We start from the raw sequence: 22,635 nt of genomic DNA on the forward strand, positions 1-22,635 counted from the left end.
GACACAGAATAGGCTTAGCAGCCACAGCATGACAGAGGTCAAGAATCAGACATCATAATATAAGCATCAATTCAGTATTTGATTCAGGAAAAGAGTGAACTGTCAGCAGATGGTTCAAAAGAAGCCTGTGAGTGGAACAAATGGAACTTTGAAAGTCAGCAATTCTTTGTAACATATACTGCAAGAGCAATGACAGCATAGGAAAAAATACCAAAAAAAAGGAAAACAGGGCAGAGATGTGTATATATAGCACTTTTATTGTTAAAAAAACCAAAACTGACTTTATTCTATTGAATATAGTGTACAGGAAAGGATTTGTCTACACTGCAAGTGCCATGTTTCTTCCACTCATCCTACCCCGTTAGAAATGCTGAACACGAGGCAGACTCCTCAGATGACTGTGTGCACATCAGCACAGATCCAGAAGTAGTGGAAAAGCGCTCCCACCACACTGTACTGTGCTGCACACAAGCTAACAAGCCCCGTCCCTTGCTTTGAATCCACACGAATTAAGCAATACAGCTTCTGCACCTGAGCTGGCAAGGCTGTAATGTACTGTACCATATGGATCTTCTGGCTTTGCTATTCTCTCATTTGCAGATCTCTACTACACTGTTCCCTACAGAGTAGACGTGTCTTTAAAGAAGAAATACAGAGAACACTGCAGTGAATTCTGAAAGCGTGAAGGTATGATAAGACCAGACATCAAAGCCGGAAGCTATACTATTACCTCAAACAAGTATAACTACATTTTTGTAATACAGAGGACTCCAAAATTTCTGAACTCTCTTTCAAATAATTTTGACAAGTCTGTACTTCCAGCCAGAAGTTCATCCAGTAACAGGATACACTGATAGGAAGATTATTAGAAACTTGTGGTCCTTGTGTATAAGAACTCATGCACAGTAAATTTATTTCTATTCCATTATTCCTATCCATGTCAATGCAAATTAAAGGGCTTTCATGCATATGAGAAACAGGACCTACAGTGACAGCTGTTTGGAAAGGAAGGCATAGCCTAGTCAGAGATACACAATCACACAAATGTGGAATATGCCCAAGATACTGAGATGAACATTAAGAAAAAAGAACAACTCTGAAATACTTTGAAAGCCTGAAGAAGATTACTAGATGGATTACTTATACTTTTATCATGACAGACTATTCTGACAACTGTGGTACTCAATTGTGGCAAATAAGTAACTAGGAGACTCATTTAATTATGTAACCAGACACCCCAGAAATTAGCAGGCTAATTATGAGTTTTGATTCTGTATCAGATTACACCTTTATCATTTATGACTAGTACCTACCAATTTTTTCCAATTGTTTAGACACATGAAGTGAATTTTCCCAAAGTTTGCACCTGAAACACTTTGCTAAAATCAAAGAGTTTAATAAAGCAGAAAAGTTGTTCTTATGTGATGCCAGAAAGTCAGATAACCCTGGAAAAATAAGATTGACTTGTATTAATCAAATAAAATGTAGCTTATTATTATATGTACCAAAAAAGGATTAAATTTTACCATACATCTAGTAACTCTTAAGCCATTTCTAAATATTCTTCCAGTATCTTGTGTCAAAGTAAAGTCTTGAATAGGAATGCATCCTAGCTGAGCCTGAATAAGACTGGAAAAATTTTTTGGTGTATAAGCCATACTGTAAGCGAAGTATAACAACATAAAAGTTTCTACTGGAAAACAGAAGAAAATTCAGAATAGAAACAATGAAATGCAAGATCTGGTCCTCTATAAAACGATACAAATTTTAGCAGGTACTTCAACAGCCACAAAATGACAGCTTTTCAATAAAAAGTAACAACACAATATTTACCAGTTTATTTTCATTTCTCTTGTTTTTATCTTCCCCTCCATTGGAAACCTATGCATGAAAATACACATATTTTCTGCTACTCATTTTATTTCTTGATAAAAAGTTATTTTCCTTTTCCCATGTATTTATTTTTTTTATACCTTATAGTTATTTTATCCTTGTCTTTATTCAAAGTGTTCAGTATTTTCTTTTCATTTGTTCTTAACTTGACATCCAGAAATTCTGTACAGTTGGAGATCATTGTAATCTGTAACAATTTAACTTTTTTATTAATTGTTTTTCTTTGCCATTTTTTTCTACCACTTCCAACTTTTTTTTTTTTAAAAAAACCGCTTTAAAAAAATTTGATTGTCTCAATACTATGACCATGAAAAGATCGTCAATCAGTTCTTTCTAATACTGACCAACTCTTTCATCTTCCTATAAAGGCTGTTATATAACAAAAGGGGAAGATTTTTTTTTTTTCTTTCAGTTTTTCAATTACTATTCCCCTTGAAATTATCCAAAATCAACCACACTGCTAACACTTTATGACATAAAAGGCAAATATAGTTTTTGCTATCTGTTATGTATTTCACTTTACTTTCTTCATACTTTAGTAACAAAGATAGCCATAGGAGAACATGAATTCCTTTTTTTCATGGCCAATCTGTTCTACCATAGTATGTGCTTGAAAACAAAATGTCTTTTGTGACTTAACAGTAGCAATAACAACCTGTTATCTGACAGAGGAAAATGACTTAAAACAGAAAGACAGTAACATTCCTTTAAAAGTAAAATCTGCTCTGCATGCAGCTGTTTTTTGCAATAAAAAATAACTACTAAATCACAAAACAATACAGTGTTTAAAACATAAACAGAACAGCTTCAGCAACTTTATATCTTCATAAGCAAGGTTATTGAGGGGAGAAAGAGTTGGAAATCAAAAGATTTCAGAGCACAAAGCCTCAAAAATACTCCATATGGAATTTATTTAGATGTTTTCTCTAAAACTTTATACAAACAAAGCCTGAGCTCTTTAAAAGAAATAAAAACTTCTTTAAAAGAAACAAAAATCTTTGATTCTGTTTAAAATCAATTGAACATATGTAAATTTTCTTTAATAAGTTAAATTACCAATTCATTTAAAGTCTCTGTTCCCTTAATTGTGAAAAATTGTTTCACTGTATCAAATGCAATATAATACCACGCCATTAATCTTCCAGTCTCTGTAAAAGAAGAATATACCTTAAAAATAAATATGCCAAGTATTTTTTTAGTGTATTTTTTTTTAAGTCACTAAAATCTCTGAGATTTACCACCACTGACTCAGTATGTTATTGCCCCCAGCTGTCTGATGGATATTACTGACCCCATCAGAGTGGCAGAAAGAAGTATGTGCCAGCTACAGTTTTCTCCAATGGAGATGAATTCACACTAATATACCAGACTGTGAACTGTGGTTGCTGAGAAGCCAACCACCTCTAGCAGAGGACTGCAGAAAAGAGCAGGTATTGATAAAACCTGTCCTTCACTGCACTGTGTCATATCCAATTATCCTGTGATTATGTTATTTAATTTTCTCCTAATCGGCAAAAAAATTTCCAGCAACAACAAGAGAAGATCTATTCATTGATCAACATTAAGTGAATGAATTTCCATGATTTGTTAAAGAAACTTGCTCATATATTCTAGTCAAACAATCTCTCTGATTCTGCTCTCTACTACATTTGTGTACTCCTATTAATGGGTCACAAGAATAGCTTTGATCCTTTGTAGTTCACTACTATCTCAACATCACTTCTGAATATGAGTTTATTTTAAAAAAAGTATTACCTGTTGGTTTGAAATTTGCTTCATCCATCCTGATCAAATCAAAAGATGATAAATCATTTAAGTTCTTCAAACACAGCTCTGTTGACAATTTGAAAATGTATGCATTTTTAGTACATGTAGAAAAACTTATCTATGTACAAACCAGAAACATCATCATCAAATTGCAATTAATGTATACCAAAGTAATTCCACTGAACTCAAGTAAAGGTTTTAGAATACGATCCTGCTCCTACTAACGTCGGTGGGTAACTTCTGCCTCAGGGGAAAAGTTTCCTCAGGGGGGAAAGCCCACTCAAAGATATTTGATACAAGACAACCCAGTGTTTTTTCAGTAAAGCAGAAGTAGCAAAGTAAAAGAAACTAGATGCACAGAATGTAGGCTGCCATACTCAATTCTGAATGACAGACCGGAGAGCCCACAGTAGTTCTACAAAAGATTTCCACTAGAATGTTAACACTTCAGTGGTTGAAACTTCAAATATCCACAGGTATTTATGAATCCTTCATCAGAAATTTTCATACTGTATCAAGTGCATTTGTATTTACTTCACTAAACCTATTTAGTCGGGTATCTGCATGAGGATGACCAAAGTGTTTTGTTTTTCTCTCTTTCAAAACCAAGGTAATTAAAAGGCAAAAATTACATTAATACAATGTTTAGAATTTAAAAGTAAGTTGGGAAAGTGCTCAAAGTGATAGTTCCCATAGCAACCAGAAATCATTCACATTGTGTGTGCAATGTATGAAAACATAACTGACTACATACATTACTACAAAATATTCATGTGTGCAGGGAAAAGGAGCTAGTTTCTGTAAGAACTTTCAAAAGAGGTTGTTTTTAAGATCAGAGCACTTCAAGGAAATATAATCCACACCTAAAAAGCATTTGTAAGTGAAGCCTTCTACCCTAGCACTATCTGTAGAGGTGATTTCAAACCATGCCTTCTCCCATAAAGGCTTATTTAGGTAATAATATGCTTCATTCCCTCCATTCCTTTCAACCTACATTCCAAAAATAGAAATGTCCTGATCTAAAAGACAGGAAAAGGTAGAAAACCACCGAAAGAACATATGAACTAGGTAACTTTTCTCACTAGTAAGTACTCCTTTTTTTCCTATCTGCAAGTCACAGTCAACGTCTCTCGTATTTGGAGACTCCACGCAGTAGTGTATATACTAAGTGTATTCCTGGAGATGGGTCCTTGAAACCTTTACACAATAAACAGCCTCAGCATAGTTCCACCAAGCCCAACATCAATCACAAATTTTTCTACACAATTGTGTGAAATTTAATAAATGTGTAAGTGGAGTTCAATTATTGGCTCTACAAATTTCAGGGCATATATCAGTCTATGTTTTCACGTACCAGGCCCCACTCCAGATATTTAAGCTCCAAATGGTCTAGTTTACAAATATACAGAATTGTGATGGACATGAGGACTTTCACTGAATAGAGAAAACTGCATTTGTAGATTTGCAGAACTCCATTTACAATCTTAGCAAGTAGTCTTTTATTAATATACTTATTTTGGATCTACTAGAAAACTTACGTTCAAATAAAACTTAAAAAAAAAGAGTTGTATGCTATTTTCCTATTTAAAGATGAGAGGTACTGATAACCAAACTACTTAGTCAGCTGTATGTTTTCTGATGGAATTGTAAATAACTAAAAAGCACTATTTAAAAAAAATTCAGTAATTGGGTTTTATTCAAGTCTTAGCAAAAAAAGCCTCTTAAAAGTAGTCTTCCAGTAATTTTTACAGTATTACAGGAAAAACATGGTGCTGCTAAGTTGTGGGTTTGTTTTTTTTTTCTTGGGGGGGGGGTGGGGTGGGTGGGGTGGTATCTGTAAAGTTGGATGCCTCATTCTCACATTACTGCTCACTTGAAGAGCAAGTGCAATTTCTTAGTTATGTATTTGCATTCTCTTAGTTCTTTGCTATTATGCATTTGCTATTGGTATGCAAATTTTAAAACTAAATTTGGAATTAAAATATCAAAATAATTCTTAAGAGGATCTACTGAATCCATACATCTGAGATATGACTGATACTGTATGAAATGTTTAATGCACAGAAATCTTTGTAAGACTGCAAGTCTTCCCTTGACGCCCCTAAGCAAAATGAGTAATTCAATCCGTAAGGGCCAAATTTCAGGTAACAGGCAAACAATACACTAGAATGTAATCTCCAATGCAAATGTCACAGTCAGAGAGTGGAATTCTCAGATCACACCAGTCCAGATATCTGAATAGCAAACCTATACAATATGAGTATTGTGACTTACCTGCACAAAAATACAGAATTTAAGATTTGCTCCTATCCTCCAATTCACTGACTCCATCACTGGACAAGATCTGCCACACTCCGCAGTTCTCTAAAATTCCTTTTTCACATTACTTATGCATTTTTGAATGACCAGTGTAAAAACATCGATCATAAAAAAAAAATAATGTGTTCTGTCTCTCTACCTGCTCTTTATTATTGCTGCCTAACATGCTATAATCATGCAATTTTACACTGTTTCTGAACAAGGTGAAGATTACATTTTACATCCTTTGTTTTCAAGGCTAAATTTATGATGAAGGGAAGATGACAATTTCTGAGAAAGGCTTTTTTGAAAATATAGTAAAAGAAATTAATGAAAGCAAATGAGATCAATCAAAGGAAAATTAGGAAGAATGACAAGCAATCAAAATTAAAGTGCTCTGTGTGTAGTTTTATTTCTGAGTATGTATATGGAGATGAGGTAGGTAAAGGCATTTATTTTTTTTCTTCTATACAAGAAAAACTTTTCCACCAGTCAAAATATACTGATAGTGTTTCAAAAGTATTAATAGTTAGATAAAATCAATAGCACAACATAGTAAATTACATTTGTTCTGTGAATGGATCTACTGAAATTAATGGAGATATATAATAAACATGGATGAACCTGCCCTAAAATGTAACATTTTACTGAAAACAGCTTGAAAGCCACTTACCTTGTAATTTTGCTTCAATTCCAATTTTATTCAATCCAGATGAAAAACCTTTATGAAAAGACAAATAGCTTTTTAATCTGATACGATGATATACTTCCTCCTCAATATTACCCATAAAAACTGATTTGCTGAATTTTGGGAGCCAGACAAATATCCCAAAGTGAAAAATTTGTAAATATTTATTATATTGGGAACACGTCAAAAGCCTTACATAGTGTAAGTATCTAAGTATCAATAAGCGGCTGTTGGAACAGATGTGCAAAGGTAAAAGCTGCAGATATTCCCCTATGTAAAATATCAGTCCTAAAAGTTGCAGAAATGTCAGTGAGCAACTTCACATGTAGAGTTTTCCTATTTTAGAATAGAGGAAGCCACCTAAATTGTAACACCCATTCAAGTACTAGATGTACTATGTTCCAGTCCCATCTATAAATCCTTAAAAAAAATTGTCTCCAGCAAGTGCCTAATGACTTCATAATCAAGTGTAGAGCAAGTGGACAGGAACAAAGATATGGTCAGGGCTGGGGGCCGAGAGGCTGTTCTGGAGAAGACAAATTGAAGACACTAGCATTAAGATTATTGAAACTTTGTTTTAGAAAAACTATGAAATATTAGGCAACTTTTTTTTTCTTAGTAGATTACACATTCAGCACTAGAAAGTATATTATGGCTTGATACTGCATTAATACATGGCCAGTGTATTAAGACTGAAAGAAACAGATCATTATGAAGCTGTAAATGTTGTAGTTTCTAAATGTTATACCATGCTGAAACTCCTATTACTTATATTAAATCAACTGAAACTGTTGTTCCTAAAAATGTTACAGGCCATATTACACAGACTGTTTTCAACCCCTTATGAAATAATAGTCCATAAGAAAACAAAAGAAACAAATAATACTGATCTAACACATCCTAGTGTCACAATTTAGATCAATTAAGAAGAAAACAACAAACCATAATGAGTTGGATTTTTTAAGGCTCTAATGTACAAGAATGTTGATCGTATCCATTCCAAAGCTACAGTGACATCTGTGACAGTATGTAGCACTATTTCTGCATTTAAGTGCTCAACAAGATGCCTGTGCAAGCTAGAAAAAAAAAAGGTAAGTACATTTACCAATTATTAGTACAAAAAGTGCTAAAATTCTTTTTTGGAAAACAAAACAAATCCCTCCCCCCAAACCACAATAAATTTCTGTTTTTTCTGTCAACTGTTCACTTTAATCAGTGAAATAAATAGAAAATAGTAAAGAAGATGTAAATAAACAACGATGCAATTTGTTTGTTATGGCTTAATGTCCAGCAAGAAATATATAAAAAACCTGTCAACTGTGAAGTTTCACAATTATTTAGAAAACAAAGCTACATACATTTAAAAGTTACAGCACAGTGTTGATATTTTTAATATATTTGAAAAATTAAACCTTAACAAAATTACATGAGCAAAATTTCCTGTTTTACCCTTTAATGTCTTAACTTTCCTACATATTTCTCTTGATATTCTGTTTATATCAAGTGAATTCTGTAGTCTGGTATTTTCCAGACTCTATTATCTAAAAATTCAGAGACATGATCTGGGTTCAATTCTTGCTTTTTGTCTTTCCAATATGTACTATTTCAGTTTCTTCAGTTTCCCAGCAGGAATCTACAACAATTTTGTTGTTGTTGTTGTTAAGTTTAAGATATTCTAAATATGTTTTTAGCTGATAAAACAAAGGCTGTTAACTTCTGAATAGCTTGATTTTATTTTCCTTACATTTCTTCTAAATAGATTAAAAAAACCACCCAAACAAAATCCACCTGAAAAAAACCCACATTCTGTAGAGACTATGAAACATTGTTACCATTTAGTCTTCTAAAATATACTTAGTTACCTGCTCTCTATTATATCAGCACCATTTAACATCTGTATATACTTCTCCCTTGTACTCCAACGGGTCATAATAACTGCTGTAGCTGTAGTGTCAAACTGAAAAATAAAATCACAAACAAAAACTGTTCTCTAGCTCTTAGCAAAAAAATTCCAATTGAATATGAATCACAAATCTGTTGAAACGATTAAAACTGTTTTCTTAAAATCCTTGTTGAAATGGCTGTTGAATGCCAAGGCCTCTCTAAGTTAAAGGCAAGTTCTAACTCATTTGGGTAGCAAGCAGGACTCAGGATTCCAGCCATTGCTGGCAGGCAGGTCAGAGCACCAACCTGTATGTGCTAATGTACATATAACAGACACATGTCAAGAAACACAAATGTGAACTGTTACTGACCTCCTTACAAGGCCCACAGCTAAGGAAAGGATTCCTAACCACAGCCCCAGAAAATAATTTACTGACACGAATTCTCATCAGTAATTCCCAAACATTAGAAAGTCTTGAATGAACAGTCGAACCTTTCATAGTAATTTCTTATAATCTTCATCACCTACTCTCAAGCCACCTCACTTAGTTTATTTCGTTTTGTAATGGGAAAAAATACTGTTAAACTGATTTGTTGAGTTTTGTATGAGAAGTTTCCTGACTTTTGCATTTTTTAGATCAGATTAGTGTATAATAGTATAATACTGAATATAATTAGTATCATACTGAAAGGCAGATCTTGGTAAATATTTCAGGTCTTAGAAAGTTGAAGTGGCTTAGGATTCTGAGTCACAACTTTAAAAATCTTACTGGATTACACTCTCTAGTAAAATAAATAAATAAATAAATAAAATAAGTTAAAGTTAGGAATATAGGAATTTCCATACTAGTTTAGATCTTGGTCCAGATAAAATACTGTCATGTACACAACACACCACAGTGGCTAATATAGGCAGCCTCTGGAGACAAATGTGGGGTAAGCTATCTCCCTTATTAGGCTTTATTTGTATTTCTAAAAATTAAAAGACTTAAAAGGATAAGATTTAACATAAATGATTCAGAGACTTTCAAGAGATGTAATTAAAATAACCATTTTTAAATCCTGCCCTCCCCCCTTATTACAACCAAATCAATGTCTAAACCCTTTCTAAAACACAGCATTCTTAGCATCAGCAACATCTTGTGGAAGCAAAATGTACTATAGCTTTTTGAAGGCAGTGTTTCTGACCCTCCCCTCTACCCCACTTCTAACTTAATTAGATGTTTTCTTGTTCTGATGTTATGAGAACAAAAGCACTTTGCTCTCTATGCTATGCAATGTTCCAGAATTATCGTACGATTTTAAACTTGTTTTCCAGCTTTCTACTTTTTCTCTAATCCCCATTCATTATGCAACCCAAATGTAATCTTTACATATTTTTCTGCAGCAAGGTGAAGCAGTTCTTTTTAGTGGACGATACAAAAGCAAACAGATTTCTTTCTCAATTAAGAAGTTACCCAGGAGTAATTTAACTATTAATAACAACCCTTTAAAAACCAAATGCCACAGTAAAATTGTTGGCATTGTCATTTCTTTGTCAAGAATAGTTTCTACTGATCCGCCTATAGATAGCATCAACACAATATAGCATTAACTTACTTGAGGCCTTCCTGCTCTCCCAATCATTTGCAGAATGTCAGTTTCACTGTACTCTTGGAACACTCCTCCAGCATAGTGCATTGTGGATTTTATAACCACCAGGTGTGCAGGTAGATTGACTCCCACAGCTAAGGTGCTAGTAGTAACTACATAAGATTAAAGTATATTGATTGCAAGATGAACACCATTGAAATGTCTGGCAGACATTAAACAAGCAGCAAATAAGTGGCTAATTCTGATTTCTAAGAGCTCTTATTTTCTAGTGAAGTTAGTGGGCATTCTGCACCACAAAGAATTAGACGTAGATTACAGACATGTATTTGCATAACAATTTCTTTGTATCCGATCATCAGCAGTCATTCATTATCGAGTATTCTTCAACAAATTACATCCCAGATATTTTTATTTAAACATTCCTTAACATTTGGAGATAATCCAGAATCCAATCCATCTTCAGTCGAACACACACACACTGAAGAAACATTATTAATCTTTCTGTGTGGATAGATATTTGAATACAGCCATGCCTTCATCTTGCTTTGCAGTGATCAATATCTTTAAGATACATTTTAAATCATCAGTCATTAGCATTGTTCATATCCATGGTACCAAACCAGAATCACCACCAATACTATCACAATACTTTACCAATACACACTCTCACATGGAAAACACCAGTCAAGTTTATGGCAAATTATCCCACACTCATGTTTTTTAATTCACTTTCTCTAACAAATATATAGGGTGGCAGGAATTGAACGTGAAAAGCCAGCTATACAGGCCAACTGATATAACTATTCCACTGGGAACAGAAAGTATTAATGAATTTTACAATTCTTTTTTGAAATGAAAGGAGAACTAAAATTAGTAATTATAGGTACATCAGGAAAGAAGAATCCAATCTAAACTAAAGGCATAACCATACCATCTTGTAAGAATATTATTGTTTTTAATATTGTGATGGTATGCAAACTGGGAAATTTGTCAAAGCAAAATGACTTAATAATTAAAAAGTTGCAAAGAAAGGTTACTTACCAGTGCAATCAGATCTTCAGTCCATGGATGTGTGTTTGTATACATGTATATGCATATACACACACACAGTGAGTATGCGTACACTCTATTTCAAGACCAAAGAATTTTTCCCTTTTGCAATATCTGTGAAAGGCATGTTAAAACTCTACCTCCCATCACACTCACAGACATATAAAGTGGAATATGCCGCATACTCTTTCAGTTTCCCTTCATTTGTAGAAATGTAATTCTAGTATCTCAGATGATTCTGAAATATTCATACAAACTATAAATTTCAAAGGACTTAAGCACCAATAAGCAACTTCACATTCTTTCAGTGGTAGTCCATATGTACGTTCACATTGTGCTCAGCTGTGGCTCTCAAAGTTTTTTTTGCAAAGAGCAACTGTAGAACCATGGTCTCCTGAGATTTCAGAAATGGCACCACAGTTGGCAAAGCCATACACAGTACACCAGGCAGCAAAAGTACAGTAGATTGCAGGGACACAGAGACTTTTTAATACCATGGATAGTGCAACTCTAGCAAGGTTGCCGGATAACAGTAAGGGTATCTACCTTAAATTTTCATAGCAAGTCATGACCATTGTACAGAAAGAAAAAAATCATTAATCTTTCAGTGTTGTATATGAACCAAACAGACAATTCCCCATAGGGTCTGAATCTTTTGAGACCATCACGTCTCAGACAGATACCTTCTCCTTTCAGGTAACAGCAGGTGGAATATTTCTTATGAACCTCCACATCAGTCAAAACACCTTGATGGGAGTTTGAGAATAGTATCCTGCCCATCTAAGAAGCATAAAAGATTACCTTCAAGGAAGCCACTGCTGCAAAGGACACAAAGAAAACATGTGAACTCTTGAGGAAAGACACAGTAGCAGAGAGCTCCACCTCAACAGGATGGCTCAGTGGTATGAAAAGGAAATGGACATGGCCATACCTATGTAGACATGTGAGGGAGGATGACCTCTGTGTATGCTGAAAAAAAGAAAAGTTCTATGGTCTTTAGCAACAGTGCGTATGTATGCTCACAGGGTACAAGTGCATGTGAAACACAAACACATCTTTATTTGGATTTCACAAAGTAATTCCAAAGGTTAAACAAACTATAGAATCATAAAATATTACCACTTCCAAACTGCAGTCTTCTCAGGATACATTAACAACATCTTGACTTCCAAAGTTAAATTTACTTACAAAGTACTGGTAAGTCTCCTATAGTAAAAGCTCCTTCAATTATTTTTCTGTCAGATATCTCCATGCCCGCATGATGATAAGCCACACCATACATTAAAAGATCTGATAATGAAATAATTATATCCGTCACTTGACTAAGTTTACTCAAGCAAGTATTCATTTGCAGAGCAGAGAAGTAGTAGGTTATATTTACCTCTCAGTTTGGAATCTTTCAATGAATTTGCAGACCTCTGTAACCTATGCAACACACACACACAAAAAAAAGAATACTTCAAAATCACAAAACAGAGTCACTAATGCAAGCAGAATATACAAAGATGCAAGTATGTTTTTAAAATGCAAAAATAAAGCTTCACATGAAAGTAGATACACAACTACCCCACTAAAGATTGTAAGATGTATTCCTTGACATGTACATTTTTTACATACTTTCCCATAGTTCTACTGCATTTGTGCTTTTTAAGGATGCTCTTAGTTTTCAACTACATGTTAGACTAGCAAAAGGACATAGTCACAAAGAAACTTTTAAAATATACATTCTTTGGATATTTTCAACACCACCTTTCCCATCGTTGCAAAGGGAACAAACTGACTCTCTGGGGCAGCTGTTGCAGCCTTTCCAGCCCAGTCATCTTTCCAAGTCATGACCTACAATCTAGATGTGCTGTCCACATAAGGCAACGACGACCATGTTTGAGGCCCAAAATCAGGAAGTAGCTTTTGCACCTGCCATGACTAGGCAACCCTTAAGTAAATAATAATTAATATGGGTCTGGGCTGTATTTATTAAAGGTATCTGATAATGCAAAGACTTCTTATGGCTTAACTTAAAACAGTAATAAGACCACATCCAATTCAACTATTCATATGCTTAATCTTTGCACTACAAGGCCTTACAGGGCCATAGGAATTAACATTTGTATGTTCAGAAAGCAGCTTTTAGAAACAACTTAATATTTGTGAAAAGTATCCTAAAAATCTGAGAAGCAAATTAAACTTCCCAAGAAGAGTGCCAATTTACCAAAAAGTATGTCAACTGTGACGATGATTTAGTTGCAGACACTCCTCTGCTAGAAATTGTATTAGCTCAACAGCTTTCTTCACAGATGTCACAGGTTTACTAAAACACAGAAACACTTATTAACAACTCAAATATAAAAATACCTTTGTTTCTGTTCTATACTCAGTAGAAATTTAGCATCTTTTGCAAGGACAGAAGCAGCCTGCTGTACTCCTTTTCTTGTGGCACAAAACTATAAATAAGAAAATAGTTTTTTGAATCAACGCTTTTAAGAAAGAAACAATTTCAAATGTGATGAAAAAAAAAAGACGTTGTACCACAAGTGCTGGTTTTTGTTCCGAGTATGTTTGTATAATACTAGCTATCTTGTAGTTAAGAGTTAAGTCAAATTTGAATTCTGTCTGATTGTCACTGCAAGGAAAACCAAGAACAATTTTGCGTAGCTTCACTGGTCGTTGATCCTCATCTATTTTCAGACATACAGCAGGCATCTTACTATCTGAAAGCCATTCTGCAATCTTTAAAAAAGAAGAAATAGAATGGAAATTATAAATTTCTGCTTTTAATCATGCTCTGCTCTAACTGCATTACACAATAATTAACTTAGCTTTTGTCACATGTAAACTATTAACACATTTGACATTGCTTTTATCATTAAAATCATAGGTGAAGTTCTATTTTCTACAGTACCAATATAATTCGGACTGAAATCTCAAGTCTGTTGTGATGTGTATTTAGAGACAAAAATAACAAACAGAAATCTAAAACTGAAGCATGTCCATACTTGGCTGTTAGTTCCATATGGTTGTAGGTCATTTGTTACATTAACATCAACCTCACAGCTGTTTTCAGCTGACAGCTTCAAAATGACAACTTTGTTATCAATCTGAATTTATAACTCCAGGTAAATTTTATAAAATACAACTACATTAATTAAAATACAGTTAAAATGTAACTCTTACATCTTCAGCATTCGGGATTGTTGCAGAAACAGCTACAAATCTCAAGGGAGGAACAGTGTCCTGATTCTCTAAATGACGCCAAAGAGAAGACTGAACAGTCTTCATCCGACTGACTACAACTTCTAATGTTGCACCACGGCTTTCATCCTTTATAACATGCACCTATTAGGAATTTTAGAAGATTTGAAAAATATTTCTCCAGTTACAATCTATACATGTGTTAAATAAATGTTATACTTTCTAAGTTTCCTTTTATCTTCAAGAACAAAAACAGTGCACATAAAACAGTAATTTTCTTACCTCATCAATGAGAAACAGCCGTACAAGCTGGACTAGAGAGTTGTCTCTCCACCTTCTCGTCATGCTATCCCATTTTTCCTAGGAGAAAAAAACAACACAACAAAACAACAACAGAAGGTGAGATGTTTTAAAGGCCAACATATGCCAGAAGTAGAGTACAGGCAGACATGCCTAAACTTTATTAAATCTTTAAATAAAATCAGTTAAACTAATTCAAGCTAATGTCATGTATGTTTCATCTGGCACATTATTATATTACTAATTGTTGTTTTTCTGAACTAATAGTATGCACAGCAGTGTGCAGGCAAGCATAAGGATCATAAAATTACCACTTATTGCAAAAAAAAGGAGCAGTCCTAGTAGCATACAATTAGTAGACTACTAACGTCTGCTTATTCTAGGTTTTTGTAAGAATTGGGATTGAAACCTACAGGTGTAGTGATAATAATGTGAGCATGATGTATTTCAAATAAATCATCCATCACTGTATCTCCTGTCAGTTCCTTGCAGCTGAGTCCTATAGGTCCAAATTTTTCTTTCCAATCATCAAAACGCTGACTGCATAGAGCTTTTATTGGAGCCACTAAAATAACACAAAATAATCAAAGTTATATCAGGAAAACCAAATCTTCAACTGTATTGCTAAAGATGCTAAATGCATACATTTTTAAGATGTCTTCTTGCATTTAACTTCCCTAATTTTCAGCTTTGCTCCCAGAACCATAAAATTTGTAACTGTTATTATTATCCTTATTATCTTATTCCATGTGCACAAATCAGCATTGAGCTTTGGCCCCAGTTCTTCCTATCAACAATCAGAAACAGAACCCTTTAATTAAGGTTATTTATGCCCTCTCTTAATCCTCATTTTTTCCTCAATCCCACCTGGAAACAATCATTCAGCTAACAAATATTTTCTCACAGACAGAAGAAACCACAGGAAATACATCTTTTCTAATGAAAGATCATACAAATACCAACCTTTTTCCAGTTCAGAATTATTTGAGCACTCTGTATTCAGAAAGAAAAGGAGTTATAAATGAGAAACCATCCACGAGCAAAAGACAGAATACCAGAAGAGATCAAAATCTATCTAAACCAAATGTGCAGGTAAGTGTAGCCAGGGTAATACCAAGCAGCTGACACAGCAGGTAGCACTTCTGATGCTGGTCCTCATGAACAGATTCCTAAGATAATCTATTTCTTAATTTTTTTTTTTCCTGAGGATACATACTATACTTTTGCAGATGGAGGTTGATTTCTAGAAATCAGAAGTAATTCTCTACAAGGATGGATACTAGCAACACATTTAAGTCTACATTGGATAGGTAATCCATATGGAAAATGCAGTGATTTAAGTGAAAGAAGTGATCTACACATGACCCAAAAACACCGAATAGATCTTGCAGTGATTACATTCTAGGCTAGTTAGAGCCACTGGAATATGAACCATTTCGGCGTATCAGCTGACAAGTGATCCCTAAGATGAAGAGATTTAAAGAACCAGTTTCTGCTTCAGAAAGAGGTGTAAAATCTCATAAGCATATCAGTGGCCTATAAAGCAGGACAAATCACTAGCTCCAGAAAGCTGACTAAGCTACCATCAAGTAACTCACAAAATTGCAAAAGGAACAACCTTTCGCTATGCAAGAATGCAAAAAGCTAGTGATTGCTCCCAGAACTTCAGTCACCAATCCTTAGAATGTGTTAAAGCTACTGGGAAACAACTCTAATTTACACAACTACTGCAAGATAATTCACATACATTGGGACACTGACAAACCAGGTACCAGAGCATGCTCCGGCAGTACATAATCTGATTAACACCTCTGTTCCAACGTTCAGAAATCTGACATGTCTCCTTCTCCATCATTGTCAAACCTGGAAAGGTCAGCAGAACTGATTTCACCAGCAGGTAACTGCTTCCTTACTGAAAGTTTCTATCAAGGCAATCAAAAACATTACAGTACACTGAAATGCTCCACCTCAATCTGCTGACAGAGAAACTATAACACATGCCTCTTCATAAAAGATCTGTTTACAATACACAGTAAACTCTAAATCAACCCTAGCTTTATTGTAAGAATTTGAACACATTAGAATAAAAAAAAATAATTAGGCTGAGACTTCTGTAAATATAAAGATTAACCATTAATATACAAATATATCACTGTATGAATTAATTAAAACTGGGACAAAACCACCAGTTTAATCTGATTTACATGATATGAACTCAATTCTCCAGGAAGGAAAGAAAACAAGTGTAACTGTTGTGACTATCTTCAACTTCATCTCAGAGCAACAGACAGGCATACAAAAGATACTGCATGATTTCTGGCTCTGTCACTAAGAATTTGTTTTAGTTTCATTTGCTTCCTTCTTCCGTTTTCCTGTACATCTTGCCTTCTTAGAGGACAAACTCGTTACAAGATTTTTTTTATTTTTATTTGTATAGGCAATGCTGAACACTACAATTACACAGTGCTGTTAAATACTAGTAATAGTTACAACGGTATCACAAATAAACAAACCCTAATAGAAGCAACTTTTTAAAGAATGAGGTAGGTCACAATTTCTTAACATATTTAATTTCAATATTATTAAAGCACTCATTCCAGATCTCCTCATTTACAAAATGACATTTTCTCCTGCTGTCACCAAAATGTTTAAAGCTGCATAATACTTACTGTAAACAACTTTAATATTTAACCAAGGCAGTGGGGCTTCCATGAGTAATCTGGTAATAGCTAGCTCGAACATTACAGTTTTTCCAGAGCCAGTCGGAGCGCAAATCACAAAATTCCTATCTGTATAAAGAAGCTAGGAAAGAATTGCAAAGTAGTAAATACAACACAGCTATCCATTGTACCTATTCATACATTCCAAAAGTGTTGTCTAGGGGAAAATGACACAAGGAAATTATTATTGCATTGATGTATGTAGTCCTATAAAAAATTTTCTATTAGATGTGAACTTCAAGTTACAGCAAAAGAAAGAAGATCATCTGCCACATGTCTGCCACAGAAATGTATATGAGATACTGTTCATCTAAGGTTATTATGTAATGAAGTCCACCATTCTGCAACAACCAAAAACACCAGTATCTAGCTTTAGATGACATTAATACAGAATCACGGCCAATGTCCAACTGGAACCAAATGTAGGCTCATCAGAAAGAGGTATTTTGTACCCAAATTCAAAGTGCAATTTGTTTTCCTTCTGTAATTCAATCTGCATTCAAAATTCCAACATTGTTGAATAGATATCATTTTAATATAATGTTAAGTTTTGGATAATGACAAAAGTAGGTTTTGTATGACTATGCTTCCTTCCCCCACATTCCATCCTCCACCATCTTAGAAGCCAGGTATGTTCATGTCAGGTTCCCTCATTTTCCTCTGACCAGGTTGACTCTACCCTCCTTCCTCCTCCGCAGAGGCACTCACCCACCCTCCCTCCATGCAGTATGCTCTGTGCAGCTTCCATTTCCTTCCTTCCCTCCCAACTCCTCAGGGATTCTACTATTCTCATTCTTTTTTCCTTTCCTTCTAGCTGTTAATGCTCACAAGGACGAATGGGAATCACCTAGTACTTGATTTATAAATAACTGTAGCAATGACTGACACAGACAGTACTGCTGAATAGTTGCAGGAATTACCTGTGTTCTTCATCTACCACTTCCAGTTTTCCAATGCTCACAAAAATCAATGAAGTATGACTGCTCTACAAATACAAAATTTTCCCTGATTTTTGTTAAATAATACTTTCTAACATTCACTGTGAATCAACCAGAGAAATTCTACCAAGTTGAATGCTTACAACTTATTTCTTGGAACCAGAGAGCTGCTACCAAGTTGAATTTTGCAAGATTAACCAATAAAAAAAATAAATATACAAGACCATTATCTTTTTAATATGCTGATTTCTCTTAAGTCTTAGCAACATGCCATGTCTTATACATGAGTGATAAGCAAACCTTGTCTTTCCTGGTACCTTACAAACAAGTTCATATTTAGGTGTACAAATACATGAGCTGTTAAAAAAATATTTTTTTAAAAAACAATTGTCATGAGAACTCTGTTTTTGCAACTTTCATGAAAGTAAACCTTGCTTACAGCTGCGGTTTTCCATTATTCTAGGAACAGAGTCACATAAGATTATTTTACAGGCCAGTATGATGTATAACTCTCATCAGAAAATAAACACAAATTTGGAAGTAAGGAAAAATACCCTAAATCTATGTATAAAACTAAAAATGTAAGGAAAAAAAGCAACAGTATAGCTCCCCATATAATTTAAATACAAGACTGTTCTACTCATATAAGCACCGTTCTTAAAAATCTTCGCTTTATAAAACATTACTTAGTGGATAAGAAATTAAAAAAACAAACATTTGCAACATCAAAAGTAGCTTAAAAACCATGCTTAGAAATGTTTGTGAATGACACTGGGATTTCCCCTAGAGTTGAATAAAAATTTCAAATGTTCTGTTGAAGACTCTGATGGAACCTGCATCTCCTCTCTGCAATACCTAGAATACAATCTTTCTCAAATAGGTTGCTTTCAAAATAAGTTTTGGGTTTTAAAGAAAGAGCACAGCTGATAAAAAGGGCATGGACAAACATCACTTCTCCAAAAGGCCAACCTTCCCTAAAGTTCTGCTTTTCTTAACCTTCCTGTGAAAATCATTAAAAAAATATTACTAATCCATATGCATAAATACACATATAATTCACATCTTCACACAAATGTATTTAAAACTGAGAAAAATGTTTTTAAAAGTACTTCTGGTCTCTTCTCCCAGCTAAGCACAACCCTGCCCTAGCACAATCTAGAACCTCTATTCCAGGAAGAGGTTCTAGATATACTACAGTTTTCTAACTCCTTTTAAGTTCTGAATATCAAAGTATTCATTTAAATTTATCTACAAAGTACTACTTGCAGTTGCAGCTAATGTTTCATACTTACATCATCCAAAGCTTTTGACTGTGCATAGTTAAAATATGGGAACTCCTTAAAAATACTTCTAAATTGGGTTGCTTGACAGCATTAAGGAATTGAAAACAATTGAGTGAAAATTATAAAATTTATTTTAGAACTGTAAAATGCATCTCTTTCTTGTAATTTAAAGGCAAACTTAAAACATATGCAACAATCTTTCACTGATACAGACTTGTAAACAATTATCAAAAAGTAACTTATTAAATTATTTAGTAGTTTTATTTAGATTTTTGGTGTGCCATATATTCCACTTCACCAAAAAAACCACTACCTATTTGAGAGGTCTCAGGATTATACCAATAATCAAGAACCTCCTGCCTGGCATAGGTTTCATGGAATGGCATACAATTATGGAATGTGAAACTGCAATGGACAAAAGCTTTATTCTACACTGCAAACCAGATAGAAGAGCAAGCAGAGCACTGCTGTTAGTATATCTAAAGTGTCAATGGTCACGTTATATTTGTAATAACACAAATTAATTAGCATAATATTCTATGTCCAGTCATACCCACAGCAAAGAAATTCACCTACGATCTCTTAGGGCTGACAGTGGGTTTAAAGATATTTTCAATTGCTAATATTGTGTATTCTTCAGATGACAGCATTCTTATCTAAAATATGAGTAAGAGGACAGAGAGTATTGTTACATTACAAATCCAAATGAGTGAACTGATCCTTGCCTGGACTTGCATTGAAGCCACACAAGCAGACTAACCGTAACCATCGGATCAGGCTGAGGATGCACACACAGCCAGGCATAACACCAACAGTAACAAGAACAAAAAGAAAAGAAAAAAGAGTAAAACAAGAAATAAAAGTAGTTAAATATAAACATTAAAAAATGGGTAAAGATATGCCAGTAAAGAAAATAAGGATTTTTTTTTAAATGACTTCTCTAAAATTACCTCTCTAAATAAGTGATCTATTTTCAAAATGCAGAACACTGACTATCTGTAATTGGCAACATCAGAACAACTGAGTCCTTACTCATTTTGGAAATTATGACACTTCTTAAAGCTATTCACATGAATTTAAGTTGCCTAAATTTAGACATTTCCTCTTCCTGATATTTAATATGCCATTTGACAGGTTACTAGAAAAAAAAAATTGAATAGACAGTGTAAAAAAAGCAAAAAAAAAAGTCTGACAGATGTAGATGGATGGTTAATTATGTTACGGGTTCAAGGCAGGGACAAGAAGGAGGAACATTATTGTAAAATCTGCTTAAAGAATGGAAATATACCATATGCACACTACAACATAAATACAGACCTATAAGGAATATATGAAGTTTATTTTCTCCTGAGAAAATGGGACAAAAAGTAAGATTCAGTTTTCCTAATAAGCCGAAATACTAATTCACTTTTCCTTCATTTAAAGTGTATGGGGCTATATATGTCTTTGCATATAAAACCTGGCCTGAAATATATATTATGCAAACTAAAAATTTTACATTTTACATTTTAAAAATAAACAGTTTTGAGGATGAAATTTGAATGTTTGAAATAAGAATAAATTTGCTTAGCAATGAATGATCTATAAGTTGTCCTATTTTCATTCTAGCTTTGGAATCCAAAAGGTAAACACATATTCATAATTTGACTCCCAGCATCACGTTACAAATCAGAACTATTACAGTGTAATGCATGAGTTCCTATGCCTACAAATTAAACACTATAATTTTGTAAATGTAAAAGCATTGTAATAAAATCAGTAAATCAGATATAGAAAATACAAGGATACGTATTTCTGTAACAGCCCTCAAAATTTCCAGTTTTCTTCCTGTAGTTCCTAAAGAAATAAAAGTAGCAAATTTATAAAACCAGATTTGTTTTTAACCATGAAAAATATCTTCCTGACCCCAAGCTATGTGTTCTGTGAGGAGCTGCAAGGCTATAACAAGGTCCAGGTGATATAGGAGGAGCTGACAGGATAGGACAGGGAGGTCACAAGCTCATCATTTGAAAGGACCACCTTGGCGGCCCTTTGCTGAACTCACTCCAGTTTAAGGATGTCTTGCCTGTACCAGAAGCTCAAAAGTTGATGCAGTATCTAGATGTGGTCTCAAAAGTGCCAAGAAGAAGGGGATAATCACTTCCCTCAACTTCCTGGCTTTGTTCCTGTTAACAAAGTCCAGGATGCTGTTGGCCTTCTTTACTGCTGGGGCACACCACTTGCTCACATTCAGTGAGCTGTTCGCCAGACCCCAGGCACTTCTCCGCAGAGCTACCCCCAGTCAGTCCATCCCAGGGGGACCCCAAGGGTTCTTCCCTTTCCCTGGGACAGGACTTTGCATTCATCCCTATTGAATTTCATGAGATCCCTGGCAGCCCTCTCCTCCAGGACAGACCCCTGCAGTACTCCACTTGTGGCAGGCATGTAGGCAGAGTATGACCCATTAACCATCACCCTCTGAGCCTGACCATCCAACCATTTTTTTATCCATGCAGTTGTCCATCCATTCCTAATGTCCTAACTTGGACACAAGAATGTTGTGGAAAAGTGTTTCTCAACCGTTCTATGATTCTATGAAAAGCCTTGCCAAAGTCAAAGTCAATGACATCCACCACTCTCCCCTCATCCACAAATCTAGTCACTGTTGCTCAGAAGGCAATCAGACAGGAATCACATTTTCCATTCCTGACCAGCCTCCAGATCCTATCTCAAGCCACAGCTCTGCCCTACAATTTTCTGCTAGAACTATTTTTCTATTCTATATTTCTGTAGCCGTTAGCCAGGTACACAAGGTACATTCCACAGATGCAATGAGTCCCTGTTCCAAAAAGCTTAAAATCTAGAAATAAACCACACATATTTAAAAACTATTAAAAACAAAAAATAATTTCTAAACCAAGTATTTTATTTCATCAAAATTCTCACCACTTTCCTCAATTCTCCAGATTTCTCCTATTTAAAATCTATTTCTACAAAGATTCAAGTATGAACCGCATCACAAATAAACATTCCATTTTCAATTTCTGGTTTCA

General features: G+C 34.5%; 1 protein-coding gene across 1 annotated transcript in view; it reads right to left on the reverse strand.

The window, feature by feature from the left end:
- Nucleotides 1-22,635, reverse strand: part of HFM1 (helicase for meiosis 1) — a 40,249-nt gene that overhangs the window by 13,882 nt on the left and 3,732 nt on the right. Inside the window, exons 5-24 of the mRNA XM_072867644.1 lie at nucleotides 21,392-21,439; nucleotides 19,613-19,683; nucleotides 17,332-17,464; nucleotides 15,076-15,227; nucleotides 14,645-14,722; nucleotides 14,345-14,506; nucleotides 13,700-13,900; nucleotides 13,526-13,614; nucleotides 12,555-12,598; nucleotides 12,362-12,463; nucleotides 10,130-10,275; nucleotides 8,509-8,603; nucleotides 7,589-7,722; nucleotides 6,632-6,679; nucleotides 3,649-3,726; nucleotides 2,950-3,041; nucleotides 1,974-2,080; nucleotides 1,834-1,881; nucleotides 1,532-1,629; nucleotides 1,314-1,445 (exon numbers count right to left, since the gene is read on the reverse strand). Of these exons, the coding sequence (XP_072723745.1) occupies nucleotides 1,314-1,445; nucleotides 1,532-1,629; nucleotides 1,834-1,881; nucleotides 1,974-2,080; nucleotides 2,950-3,041; nucleotides 3,649-3,726; nucleotides 6,632-6,679; nucleotides 7,589-7,722; nucleotides 8,509-8,603; nucleotides 10,130-10,275; nucleotides 12,362-12,463; nucleotides 12,555-12,598; nucleotides 13,526-13,614; nucleotides 13,700-13,900; nucleotides 14,345-14,506; nucleotides 14,645-14,722; nucleotides 15,076-15,227; nucleotides 17,332-17,464; nucleotides 19,613-19,683; nucleotides 21,392-21,439 (2,058 nt within the window). The remainder of the gene's footprint in view (nucleotides 1-1,313; nucleotides 1,446-1,531; nucleotides 1,630-1,833; nucleotides 1,882-1,973; nucleotides 2,081-2,949; nucleotides 3,042-3,648; nucleotides 3,727-6,631; nucleotides 6,680-7,588; nucleotides 7,723-8,508; nucleotides 8,604-10,129; nucleotides 10,276-12,361; nucleotides 12,464-12,554; nucleotides 12,599-13,525; nucleotides 13,615-13,699; nucleotides 13,901-14,344; nucleotides 14,507-14,644; nucleotides 14,723-15,075; nucleotides 15,228-17,331; nucleotides 17,465-19,612; nucleotides 19,684-21,391; nucleotides 21,440-22,635) is intronic.

The sequence above is a fragment of the Ciconia boyciana genome, chromosome 7, assembly GCF_034638445.1.
Source record: "Ciconia boyciana chromosome 7, ASM3463844v1, whole genome shotgun sequence".
Classification (NCBI taxonomy): domain Eukaryota; kingdom Metazoa; phylum Chordata; class Aves; order Ciconiiformes; family Ciconiidae; genus Ciconia; species Ciconia boyciana.